Source organism: Sapajus apella, unplaced genomic scaffold, assembly GCF_009761245.1.
Source record: "Sapajus apella isolate SASKATOON/1434 unplaced genomic scaffold, GSC_monkey_1.0 scaffold1, whole genome shotgun sequence".
Taxonomy (NCBI): Eukaryota; Metazoa; Chordata; class Mammalia; order Primates; family Cebidae; genus Sapajus; species Sapajus apella.
Window position 1 is genome coordinate 27,266,105 of NW_022436941.1, and position 14,062 is coordinate 27,280,166.

At 41.5% G+C, this 14,062-nt stretch overlaps 1 protein-coding gene across 1 annotated transcript in view; it reads left to right on the plus strand.

The window, feature by feature from the left end:
• The first annotated feature begins 4,547 nt into the window (after positions 1-4,547).
• MCC (MCC regulator of WNT signaling pathway) overlaps positions 4,548-14,062 on the plus strand; it is a 460,067-nt gene continuing 450,552 nt past the window's right edge. The window contains exon 1 of the mRNA XM_032251904.1: positions 4,548-5,228. Within this exon, the coding sequence (XP_032107795.1) occupies positions 5,074-5,228 (155 nt within the window). The 5' untranslated portion in view covers positions 4,548-5,073. The remainder of the gene's footprint in view (positions 5,229-14,062) is intronic.

A 14,062-nucleotide genomic window follows, 5' to 3' on the forward strand; every position in this document is an offset into this window, starting at 1 on the left:
GGAAGGACAGTCACCAGATTATCAAGTTTACAAAGCACTGCAGTTGTTTTACTTATTTTAACTCGTAATTTTAGACATATGGGGTAGGATATCTTGTAATGTGTAAAGTGTTTTCTGAAATGTACTATAGAAATAAAAGAGAAAAGCTGAATAAGAACAAAGAGGTTGAGCTATGTACTCAGATAAATACATGAAACGTTTTAATTATGACATAACCAGTGCTGTTAGATTTATGGCAGTAGGTATATATCCCTCACTCTTTAAGAGAGTGGCTCTCACTCAAAACCCCTCCTTTATATTTATCATCTTTATATTCATATGGCATCTCTATTTTCAATGTCTTACAAATTTCTCTCTCTCCTGTTAACCGTTTAGGCTGAAATTTCACATGTTTCATATCAACTCAGAAGCAAATTTTCTTCTGAGATGTTGAACCTGTCTGCTCAGCCATTTCTGAGTTACCCAAGCATGAAAAAAATGTTTAGGAAATTTGTCAAGATTCACTTTTTGGGTGTTTAAATTTAATTCAAACTTGTTTAAATTTAAACATCCATAGCTGTTGTACATATTCTGTAAGGAGAAAAATATTCTTTGCTTTGAAATACAATTGGTTGGGCTTTACTGTCCATTCTGTGTACATGAACTGTGGTTACAGAGAGATGTGTTCAAATTTTGCAAAATCCTTTGGGTTTCCAGAACTTCCATACATGTTGTACTTAGAAAAATGCTTTTTTATTTCTTTTTCAGTCTTAAACTGGCATTTCTCTAGAAAAATTTGAGTGTAACAACTCCCGTCTGGCTGTATTGTCAAACAACAGAAGGTTTATTCTATAAAAATTAGAAAAATTAGGACAAAAATTATATATATATATATATATATATATATATGTATATACTTTTGGGCTTTGGTTCTTGTTTTGTTGTAGATAGGAATATTTGTGTTGCTGGTAGCAAGTTTCAATAAAATATTATTAGATAGTAGATAGTGTCTTAGTCTGTCTTCTGTGGCTTATAACGGACTACCTGAACCTGGGGTAATTTACAGAGAAATGAAATTTGTTTATTGCAGTTCCAGAGGCTGGGAAGTCCAAAGTTGAGGGGCCACATTTGGTGAACAGCCTTCTTGCTAGTGGGAACTCTGTAGGCTGAAGACGGCACAGAGCATTGGATGGCAAAGGGGCTGAGTATGCTAGCTCAGGACTCTCTTCCTCTTGTTGTAAAGCCAACAGTCCTATTCCCATGATTACCCATTAATCTATGAATAATTTAATCTATTTATGAGTGAAGGGCCTTCATGACCCAATCACCTCTTAATACAGCCACATTGGGAATTGTTTTAACATGAATTTCAAGTGGGTACAAACATTCAATCATAGCAATCTGTCCCTGGCCCCCTCAAACTTATGTTCTTCTCACATACAAATACATGTATTTCATTCTGGTAGCCCCAAAGTCTTAACTTGTTCCAGCACCAACTCAGAAATCCAAACTCCAGAATATCATCTTCCTGTGAAATCAAAGCAAATTATCCACTTTCAAGCTACAATAGTGGTACAGGCATAAAACAGACATTCCCATTCCAAAAGGAAGGAATAAACAGAAAGAAAACAGCAACAGACCCCAAGGAAGTCCAAAACCTAGCAGGGAAGACATTACATCTTAAAGCTGGAGAATAATCTTTTTTGATTCCATGTGCTGCCTCTTGGACACACTAGAGCAAGGGTTGGGCCCCCAAGGCTTTAGACAGCCCCGCCTCTATGGCTTTGCTGTGTGCAGCCCGTATAACTGCCCAGTACAGGTTGGAGACTCATGCCTGAAGCTTTCCCAGGCAGATGTTGTATGCTGCTAGTGACTCCACAGTTCTGGGGTCCTGGTAGTGGTCCTGGTCCCACAGCTCCACTGGGCATTGCTCTGATGGAAACTCTCTGCAGCAGCTCTGACCCCACATTTCTGTTTAACACTGCCCTAGTTGGAGCTCTCTGCAGTGCTCTTCCCCTGTTACAAATTTTTGCCTGGACCCAGGCTTTCAGCAAAAACCCTTTGACATCTAAGTGGAGGCCCCCACACCTCCACAGCTCTTGCTTTCTGCAAATCTGAAGAATTATAATAGAACCATATGGATGCCATTAAGGTTCATGGCTCTTACCTTCTTAAGTGGCAGGTCAATTCACACCTGGAGCTGCTTGAGCCACAGATGTCATGTCTAAGAAGCACTGTACCAGAATTTGGGAAACAAAGACCTGAGAGAGCCCTGGGCAGCAAGCCCATGAAAAGTGCCTTGGGTCTGTCTCCTGAAGCCATTCTGTCCTCCTGCCTCTGGGTCTGTGATGAGAGGGGCAACTCAATGTTCTCTGACATGCCATTGAGGTCTTTCATTCTCTTGATGATACTTTCTCCCTTTACTAATCTCCTTAGCAAGAGGTTGCTGGGCTACGCCCTTTGGTTTCCTCTCCCAAACACATCTTTTCACTCTTTACATGGCCGGCTGAGAGTTTTCCAAATCTTTCCACTTTGCTTCTCTTATGATTATAAATTCCCTGTTTAAGGGTTTTTTTTTCCCCTCTCACAGCTCGATGTAAGTGGTTAAAAGTAGCCACACAGCAGCCTGAATACTTTACTGCTTAGATATTTCTTTGACCAGATACCCTAGTTTATCTCTCTCAAGTTCAGCCTTCCACAATGCCCTCAGGCATAGACACAGTTCATTCAAATTCTTTGCCAATTTATAACAAGGATGGCCTTTACTCCATTTTCCAACTTGTTCCTCAGTTCCATCTGAGACCTTGTCAGAATGGCCTTTAATGTCCATAGTTCCATCAACATTCTGATTATGACCATTTAACCAATTTCTAAGGAGTTCCAGACATTCCCTGTTCTTCTTGCCTTCTAAGCCCTTTCTATAACCTAGGCTTTTTCTAGACTGCTGCTTCATTCTTGCAGCCTCTGCTCATTATCCAGTTTCCAAGATGCTTCTACATTTTCAGGTATTTGTTGTTGTTAATACCCCACTCTTGGTACTAATTTCTGGTCTAGTCCATTTTCTGTTGCTTAGAACAGACTACCTGAAACTAGGGTGATTTATAAAGAAATGAATTTACTTCTTACAGTTCTGGAGACTGAAAAGTCCAAGGTCAAGGGGCCACCTTGCTGGTGGGGACTCTGTAGAGTCCCCAAAACAGGGCAGGGCATCACATGGCAAGGAGACTGAGTCTGCTAACTCAGGTCTCTCTTACTCTTCTTATAAAATCACTAGTCCCACTCCCATGATAACCCATTAACTCAATAACCCATTAATCTACGATTTCAGTGCCCTGAAATCTTGGGAACTTAGAGAATTATAAAGAAGTAGGACTAGGTAGATGGCGTGGAGCGGGGAGAAAGAGGGCAGAGTTCCCTTCCCTCTGACCTGGCAGATGTTCCCAAGACATATAAACTTGCTCCAGTTATCTATTGCTGCATAACAAACCACCTCAAAACTTGATGGCTTTAAACAACAATTCTTAATTATTAACTTCACAGCTCTGGTGGTTGGTTAGCCAGTTTTGCTCAGGGTCTCTAATGCAGTTGCAGCATCCAGACCTCATGTCTGGCACCTAGTCTGGGAAGATTCAAAGATCCAGGGGCTAGAACAGCTTTAACTCTTTGGTCATCCCTTTTCTTTTTTCTTTACATGGTTTCTCTGCATCTTTTCTCCAGCTTCAGGTTAGCCAAACTTCTTTTCAGGAAGCTCAGTGCTTCAGAGGTATATGTTCCAAGGGATAGCCAGTGGAATCTGCATTGCCTTTTCTAACCTAGCCTCAGAAGTCAAGGCAGTCACAAGTCTAGTCAGGTTTAGGGGAAGCAACAGACTCCACTTCTTGATGAGGGATACACCAAAAAATCTGTGAACATATTTTAAAACCACCAGAGAACTTCACAGGCCTCTGGCAGAAAATCTAGGACAGAATAATGAGTCATTCACTAAACCGCAAATTGTTTCATTGTGGTTCCTCTTTGGCTACGGGAGAGTAGTGCAGGGTTTAATGGCTCCTGCTCCGGCGTTAAGCTGTCTGGACTTGCCTCTGCCCTGACACTTACTAAACCTGGAACATTGACCAGGTCTTGGTACCTCGGGTTTCTTATCTGTAAATTGGGAACAATGAGAGCAAACATTTGTTGAGCACTTAGTACGTGTTGGACACTGTCCTAACTGCGTTATGTATGCTCTCCTTTTATATGCAAGATACCTCTGTGAGGTACTTATCTATTAATACTTCCTAAGTCGTAGGATTGCTAGTAAAAGAGGCATCTTCCAAGTCTGTAGTATGGATCAAATGAGACCATCTATTATGTTTGCTCTTGGCATTATTAAAGCTGTAGGGGACAAATTCCAGTGATGCCTGGCCAGTGCAGTGAGCCGTTTCCAGAAATGGACCCAACGTGCACAATGCCACGGAGGACTGCAGGCTGTTCGCAGTACAGAGTGGAAGCCAAGATCAGGGCTGCGAGGGCCAGGTTTCTTGACAGGTGTCAAAATTCCATAAAAAGGCCAGTCATTCCGGTTCTCACTGGATGATATGGGTACAAAACCTGGAACATTCCTGGAAAGTGAGATGACAAGCACCGTTTTGAGTTTGTAGAACGGGGAGTGTTGATGGTTTTTCTGGAAAAGGAATCCAAGACTCCCGGCGGTCGGAGGAGTTCAGTCAGGAGAACACCCACCCTTTGCCTGAAGCGTCCCCAAGTGTCCGCGGCCCGCGTCGTGGCCAGCTGCACAATGCTGACACCCTTCCCGGGACCCTCCGGTGTATTCTGCCTCCTCTCGCGTTCCCGTTGCCACCCTTGGCTTCCTGACTGCTCCAGCCACCTTCCCTTCCTCCCTCTTCCCTGAGGTGCTCACTCGGGCGATTCCAGGGCGCCCGTCTTCCCAGCCCGGGCAAAACCCGGAGAGGTGGAATCCCTCGCCCGGAGCGCCCCGGCGGCCACTGGGCATGCTCCGTTGTCAGTCAGGTTCCGGACTGCAGGCAGCTTGCGCTCCCAGCGGATTCCTGCAGCGGACGCGCGTCCTCCTCCTCGCAAGCAGGGAGCGGGCGCATGATGGCGGCCGCTGCGGCAGCGGCTGCGGGGAGCGCCAGCAGCGGCGGCGGCGGCGGCGGCAGCAGCAGCGACACGTCCAGCACCGGCGAGGAGGAGAGGATGCGGCGCCTCTTCCAGACGTGCGACGGCGACGGGGACGGATACATCAGCAGGTATGCGGGGAGGTACGAGGAACCGGCTGGGGCGACATCAGCCCCTCCGCGCGCCCTTGACCCCTGCTCTGCCCCCTCGCCCCAACTTGCGGCAAGTTGCTGAGAAGCTCGCGGGAAAAGTTGGCCGCGACTCCGAGAGCGCGTTGCCGGCTCGGCCCCCAAGACCGAGGGGCTGCTCTGTTCGCCTTCCGGGGGTGCCAGTTGGTCCAACTTTTCCCAGCGCAGTCTTTGTCTAGGGGTTGGGAGATATCTCCTTAGGATGCGCACTCTCCCCGGGGCCCTGGGCGTTCCTCCCTGTGGGAAAAGGAGTTCTGGTCGCTTGTCCCAGGTAGGAGAGGCTGCCCTACAGCCTCGGGGTCTGGGCGTCAAGATGCTGCGGCACGGGGCAGAGATCTGCCCGGCTGCTCGGTGGACAGTGCGGGGCCGCACCGGGAGGAGATGCGCTCTCAGCGACAGCCCTGGACATGGAAATAGTCTGCGAAGAACTTTCTTGTGCCGCAGAACCCCTGAATTCCAAACTTCAGAGCTCAAAGAATGGGCATCGTTTGCCACCCAGTATTGATTTAAACACACTAGCCTGAGGGGAACGAAGCGCTTAGGAGCAAACTGGGGCTAGACCCGACCCCTACCCAGCTTTGTGCGCTGGTCAGGTGAACCTCGCGGGGTGGCTCCGGGCGCCTGAGCGCCTCCATTCCCAAACTTTGGGGTGTTTCCTTCGGATCCCCCAGACCCTCTACAGGGGCAGTGTTTAAGCTTCGTGCCTCCTGGCTTGGCCAAATAATTACTTCTGGCAAAATTTGTGTCACTTAGACTCTCGTGGTGGGGAAGGCAATCGTAGCGTTTTCTGGTATGCTTCTATGAAAGGTTGACACTGGACACTGAAGACTTAGTATCCGTGGAAATTTGAATTGCCTTGGATGAAGGGGCAGCCAAAGCTGTGTATTATATGTTTCTTTAGTCTTTGTCTTGGTGATGCTAAAGACCGTTTCTGATTGTCCTGATTGTCCCTGATTGTTCCCGTTCCTGATTGTCCCGGCCTACCTAAAAAAAAAAAAAAAAAAGTACCGAAATTTTCCCTTAAAAATGTTTAAAAAGCTCTCTTAAACAGGTAATTTAACATGTAAGAATTTGCAATTACAAATAATTATTTGGGACTCAATTTTTATCATTCTTAGGTGAATTTTTATTACTTTTCTGAAATTTTACTGAGAAACTTTAGAAAGATATCGGAAAACTTGATGGAGTAATTCTGCTTGGAAATGAAAATAATATGTAATTCTGATCGACTCCACGCAAGTTTTTATCAGGAAGTCTTTCCATATTTTGGTTTTGGGATTTAAAAAAAATTTTTCATTATATAGTTTTCTTTTTTGTTGTTTTCCTGCTTGAAAGGTTGTTATCTTATTTGCAACAATAAAAGCAATCTCCATTCAACTTTGGATGCAATTTTGTTTATTTGCTTATTTTGAAACAGAATCTTGCTCTATCACCCAGGCTGGAGTGCAGTGGTCTGATGTTGGCTCACTGCAACTTCCTGCCTCCTGGTTCAAGCAATTCTCCTGCTGCAGCCTCCCAAGTAGCTGGGATTACAGGTGCCAACCACCACACCCTGCTAATTTTTGTATTTTTAGTAGAAAAGGTGCTTCACCATTTGGTCAGGCTTGTCTCAAACTCCTGACCTCCAGTGATCCGCCCGCGTCGGCCTCGGCAAATGCTAGGATTTCAGGCCTGAGTCACTGCTCCCGGCATGGATGCAAAAAAGTTTAATTTCTCATCGGCAAGAGTGCATATAGAACACTAGCAGCATGCTATCCTTCTTTTCTAATTTGGCCTATTAATATGTTGCTTTATCTGAACTGTACTTTCTGTATAAATACATTATTTTTGGTGATCTACGCTGGAGGATAATGAACTCTGTAAGCATAATTTGAGAACTCTGTTTTGGAGGGTGAGGCATTGTGTGTGTAAGCGGATGGTGATAAAGAAGCCGTTTTTGGATTGGAGTAGAAACTAGCTGGGGCAAAAGTGGAAAAGGTTGTTAACATTCCTTGAGCCACATTAATGTGTCTGCTTACAAGTTTCAAGGTATATGTAGTGATGAACCCTAAATCATAACTTTAACTGTGGGTGGAGCTTCCCTGGAAATTAGGCTGTGGCAGAATTACCATGTAGGAGAAGTTTAGAGATGGCAATCTAGGGCAACAAGGAACTTGTCTGGAAGTGTGTTTACATGGTAAGCACAGTTTTACCTGGAATTTATGTTTATGTGGTATGACTTGGGGAATGGGGTTAATGAAGATAAGGGGCATTAAATGACTCCCTCTCCGAAGTCACTTTTCTGTGCTGCTTTCGTTTAGTGACCTGTACTTGCCACTCTGTAGTGGGTGATATGGTTGGGAGAGTTGTGCATTTTCTGTTTTAACAGGCATGAGAGTTGGACTTTTTACATTAAAACCTTAGAAACTTTGGATTCATCCAGAGACGTTAAGTTTATGTTTATGGTAGACGGCTGTATCTGTTAGGATTTCAGATGACTATGTGTCATCACAGTAACCTAACCACAGTCAAATAAGGGTTAGCTTTGTCACCTACTGGAAATCTGGAGGTAGGCTATCTAGGTTGGGGCAGCAGCTCTGCAGTGGTGTCAGTGCCCATCTACTTTCTACTTTTCTCCAACACCATTTTTCACATAAACCGTTCATCCTCATGATTATCTCATAGTCCAACGATGATTGCCCTGTCTCCCTCCTCATCCCCAAATTCTAAGAAAGAAGATGTAAAAGGAAATGGAAATAAGTGGTGCCTATATCATTAAGGCAGAGCTTTCCCAAATTCCTTAATTGACATCTTATTGGTCAAACTACATCACTTAACTGTGCCTACTGCAATAGAGTCTGAGGAAGCATGTAATTCAACTAGGCACATTACCTCCTAAACAAAATCTGGGTTCTGTTACTAAGAGCAGGAAATAGATATTGGATGGGCAAGTAGCAGTTAATGCCTATAATAATTCCCCCATCTCACCATGATAATCCACGTTCAACTATATTTCTCTGGTCCTCTGCCTAGCCCTCATTCTAAACAGGAATAGGCTGGAAATTTCAAGTTTGGGGGAAGGATAAGTGGAAGAGAAACTGGGCCATGAAGGGAAATGTCAGGGAGATAAGGGGTGGTGCTTTGTGCTTTCAGCATTCTCGTCTCAGTCTTTCCATCAGGCTGACAAAAAAAAGGCATCAACTAATTAGATTCTTGGAATTGCTGCTTCTGCCAAGGAACTTTAGCCTGTAAAAGGGACCCAGAATCATCCCCATTTATAGTTAAGATGGAGCAGAAAGCTATGATCAAGTGGCTCCAAACTGTGGCTGGGACCCTGCTGGATTTGGGCAACACAGTGAGATCACAGTAAGCTCTTTCAGTGCATTTCATTAACCTTACAATGCCTTTACCCCATATTTTATGGTACTGGATTTTTTGGACCCTGCATATCATACTATAGAAGGTGGTAGGGGTGGCTCTATTTGTTGAAATTATTTTTCCTTTGGAATGTTAAAGCTTTTTGTTTTTATTGTTCGATATAAGAAACTGCTTATATTGAACATACTTTTGACAAATATTGAAAGCCAGCACTTATATTTTGAGTTCCCAAGTCTCAGTTCAAATGTTGATGCCTTAGAGCTTCCCTGACCACTATATCAAAACAGGTTTGCCTTATCCTGCCATTGTTGTCCATCCTAGTACTGATTGCTTTCTTTCAAAGTGCTCTTTACAACCTACAGTTGCATTTCTGTTTCCTACTTTGCCTGTTTATTATCATTCTCTCACTAAATTTAGTCTTCCTGAGGGCAGAAATCATGTCTGTTTTCTTACCGTACGCTCAGTGCTTAGCACAGTATCTACCATGTAGCACACAATCAGCAAATTCTGATGTAAAAGTGGCCAAAAATAAACAGTGGTATGCTCATGTATATTGGAAAATGTTTCAAGTACTTTCCTTTCCAGATATTGTTTACATTTATGTAATATTTTTAAAATGTATTTTTTTAACTTTTATTTTAAGTTCAGGAGTACATGTGTAGGTTTGTTACATAGGTAAACTTGTGTCATGGGAGTTTGTTGTATAGATGATTTCATCACCCATTCCTAGTACTCATTATTTATGGGTACTAAGCCTAGTACTCATGAGTTATTTTTCCTGATCCCCCTCCTCCTCCCAACTTCCACCCTCTGATAGGCCCCAGTGTGTGTTGTTCCCCTCTATGTGTCCATGTGTTCTCACCATTTAGCTCCCACTTACATGTGAGATTGTGTGGTATTTGGTGTTCTAATCCTGTGTTATAGTTTGCTAAGGGTAATGGCCTTCAGCCCCATCCATGTCCCTGCAAAAGACATGATCTAGTTCTTTTTTGTGACTGCATAGTATTCCATAGTGTATATATACCACACTTTCTTTGTCTGCTCTTTCAACAATGGGCATTTAGGTTGGGTCCACGTCTTTACTATCGTGAACAGTTCTGCAGTGAACATACGGGTGACGTTTGTTTCTCCAGGGGAGACATGGACATAGCCACTATGCACATGAAAAGATGCTCAGCATCGTTAGCTACTAAGGAAAGGTAAATTAAAACCACAGTGGGATTCTACTTTACACCCACCAGGAAGCTATAACCAAAAAGTCAGATAATAATAAGTGTTGACAAGGATGTGAAGAAACCAGAACCCTTATATATTGCTGGTAGGAATGTGAAATGGTGCAGGTACTTTGGAAAACAGTCTATCAATTCCTCTAAAACATAAACATAGAATTGGCATATGACTCCAGCAATTCTACTCCTAGATATATAGCCAGGAAAACTGAAAATATATGTTCACTCAAAAACATAAATAAATGTTCATAACAACATTATTTATAATAGTCAAAAGATGTACCCACATGCTCATCATCTGATGAATGAATAAACAAGATGCCATGTATCCATGTAATGGAATATTTTTCAGCCATGAAAAGGAATGAGGTACCAATACATGCTACAACAAGGATGAACCTTGAAAACATTAATGCTAAGGGAAAGAAGCCAGTCACAAAAGGCCACATATTATATTATTCCATTTATATGAAATGTCTAGAGTAGACCGTTTTATAGACATAGAAAGTGGATTTGTGGTTACTCAGGTTTGTGGCTAATGGGAAGAATAGGCAAATGAGAGCTAAAGAGTATGGAATTTATTTTTCTGAAGTGATAAAAGTGTTCTAAAATTGATTGTGGTGATAGTTTTACAGATCTGTGAATATAGTAAAAAACAATTGAATTTTAATGGGTGAACATAATGGTACATGAATTATAGCTCAACAAATCTGTTATAAAAGATTTATATTTGTTGTAATGCCATTATTTTTTAATTAATTTAATTATTGTCCTATTATTGACTATTTAGATTGTTTCTAATTATTTGTTTTAGAATTTCATTAAATCTAAGTTGCCAAAGACTAGGACAAACCATTATTTTATGTACCAATTAAAACACAGCAAAATACTTATTACCACTTAGAATTTTTGAATTCTTACTGAAAGGACTCCCTTAAAATTGTTAAGTTACAGATTTTTATCATATTGCACTCTTGTAATACATAAAAAGGAAAATAGGATAATCAGATTGTTAAAATAATTCTAAAATGTCTTCACATTTAAAATCCAAGTCTTGGCCAGCTGCGATGGCTCACGCCTTTAATCCCACTGCTTTGGGAGGCTGAGGCAGATGGATCTCTTGAACTTAGGAGTTCAAGATGATCCCGAACAACATGGAGAAACTCTGTCTCTACAAAAAAAATTCAAAAATTAGCCAGGCGCGGCAGCTTGCATCTGTAGTCCTGGCTACTCAGAAGGCTACAGTGAGTTGTGAATACCCACTGCACTCGGCTTGGGTGACAGAGCAAGACCCTGTCTGAAAATAAAATAAAATAAATAAAAATAGTAAAATCCAAGTCTTCCAAATCACTTTTTGATTTAGAGCATCAATGTTGTATTTTATGTCAACCTCTGTGACATCAAAATATTTAGGGATGCAGCATACTATTTTCTATAGTATTTTTCTCTAACATGCCTACACCTTTTCTGCAAGTATTGATGTTGACACTTCTGATCTTACTAGAAGGTGTTGATGGAAGTTTTTCAGACAGTAACCACAGCTTGTATTGTTGAGGAAGCACTGATGTTTGCAGTTATCTAGTCATTTTACAAGGAATAACAACCTGATTCACACCAAGCAAGCAATGGTAACTATGTTGGTACAAGGCCAACAAATTTCACAATGTTAAACTGTACATCTTAGAAGTTTTGAAATATGGTATTTTATATAATGCTAGAATAAACAACTTCATTGTTCCATGTACTGTTATTAAAGAATTCGTCAAAACTGAAGTTATGAGCTAAAATTGCTTGCAGGCACTTTGTTCAATCCTCCTTAAACAACAGCAGCAACAACTATAAACAACAAAAGGTTTTTAGATTTAATGGAGAATATGGTAGTTTGCTTAACTAAAGAACTACAAATTTGTATACATCTTAAACATACTCTACTATTCTCCCTTATTCAGTGTTAGCAGAAATTGAACTTGGGGAGGCAAGATAGAAAAGTCATCTGACTCTTAAAGGGTTGAAAGAGTCACTTCAACCAAAGGTAAGTGGAACAGAAAGACTATGACCTCTAGATTCCTTGTCTCATGGCAAAGTAGATTCTCATGACAAAAGTATAAAGCCTGCAATATATTTATTCTACTTGGAAGCAGTAACTCTGGAACACAATTTTTAAAAGAAAACCTTTGTGAGATTCAAACGGCAGCATAACCAAAGCCAAGCATCAAAGAATCCGAATAGCGCTGAAAGCCTCAAAGCTACAATGAAACCATAGTGTCACTAGGAAAAGTATAATCTGAACCTAAGTGGGAGAATAAAGAAGAAAAAAAAAAAACAGCCGTTAAAACTGCCATAAAGCAATCAGCCTACCAAGATAAGTCAAAGAAAAATATGATCCTATTTCATTTTTTATTAGGTTAAAAAAACACCGTACAGAACTCCCCTTGAAGTAGCTCAAGATAAAAAGTAGAGCCCTACTTAGTTAGGATTGTAAAGTAACATGGGAGAGAATTTTGAAGAGGACACGTTGGCATTATGAACATTCACATACAAGTGAAACCGTATTACTTTTGAGAAGAGCTAACTGATATGCAGTATTTTCTGATTTACTGACATGCAGTAAAACGAACCCATTTAAAGTGTATATCTCAATGAGTTTTGACAAATTTATATACCGGTATAACTACCACCACAATCAGGATTGATTTTCATAACGCAGGTTTCCTGTGCCACTTCCTAGTCCATTGCTATCCCAAACCCAGTCCGCTGCAACCACTGATCTGCTTTCTATTACCACAGATTAGATTTGTCTTTTAGTGTTTCACATACACGGAATCATACAGCATGCGTTACTTTTGTTTCTGACTTTTTTTGAGCAACATCATGCTTGTGAAATTCATGCATACTTTTACATGTATCAGTACTGTTGTTCCTTTTACTAACATTTCATTGTATGAAGGTACCACAATTTGTTTATCTGTTCATTAATTGATGGACATTTAGGTTGTTTCTAGTTTGAAGCTATTATAAATAAAGGCATTATGAACATTCATGTACAAGTGAAACCGTATTACTTTTGAGAAACAGGATTATTTATTTCAGATAAGATACAGCTAACATGTACGGAGTGTTCACCAGCTATTCATATAGCTTACATAATGCTCACGGTACAGAAACAAAGGGAAAGAAAGTGGATAATCCTGACAAATAATGAGAGAAGCCATAATGATAGGAAGGACTCTCTGCAAGACTGGCAAGAGTCTGCTTTGCCTGAGGAACATGATGCCACATTATTGGATCACAGATTCTTCTTATCTATAGACTCTTAAAGCCCAGAGCTTCCAAACTTCAGTCATTTGTCCACCATCTATACTCTTTACATATCTCTGACCTCAGTCTCTCCCTTGAATTTAAGACAGCTATATGCAGTAACTGCATACTTGACTTCCATGTATGATGGCATCCCAAACTTACCGCTTACAGAGCTGAATTCCTGACCCCTCTCCCCAAGCTGCTCCTCAGTTTTCTCCATTTCAGTAAATGGCTACTCCCTCGCTAGAGGCTCAAGTCAAAAACTTGTAGTCTTCTTGCATTCTCCTCTTTTCAAATGCTGCATCCACCCCATCAGTAACCCAACCAACTCTTTAAAATATACCTAATATCCAACTGTTTCTTACCATCTTCCTTTCTACCACTGAGGTCCAAACCATCACTTGTTTCTCACCAAGTCTATTATATAATAGACTCCTACTTCTACCCTTGATTCCTCTATATTCCGTATCCAAGGCCCAGGCATACAGCAGCCAGGTAGCCAACTAAAGCGTCTGTCAGATTGTGTTATTTCTCTGCAACCTAGTGGAAAGAGCCCTGGATCAGAGCCAGGAAAGTTGGGTTTTCTCTAGGCTCTGCCACTGTGTGAGCTGGCACCAGACCCTCCTCTGTCTTAGTGTCATCACCAAAAAGTGGAGTGATACTGCATTCTTCATACTGTATTCATAGTATATTTTTCACCTATAAAAGTTCCATTTGAACATATGGAGCATATTTATAACTTTTAAAATTCTTGTCTGCTAATTCCATCATCCCTGTCATTTCTGGGCCTATTGATTGATTTTTCTTATGGTTATGGAACTTACTTCTGCTTCTTTGCATGCCTAGTTATGTCGATTGGATGCCAGATATTTTAACTTGTTGGGTGCTGAT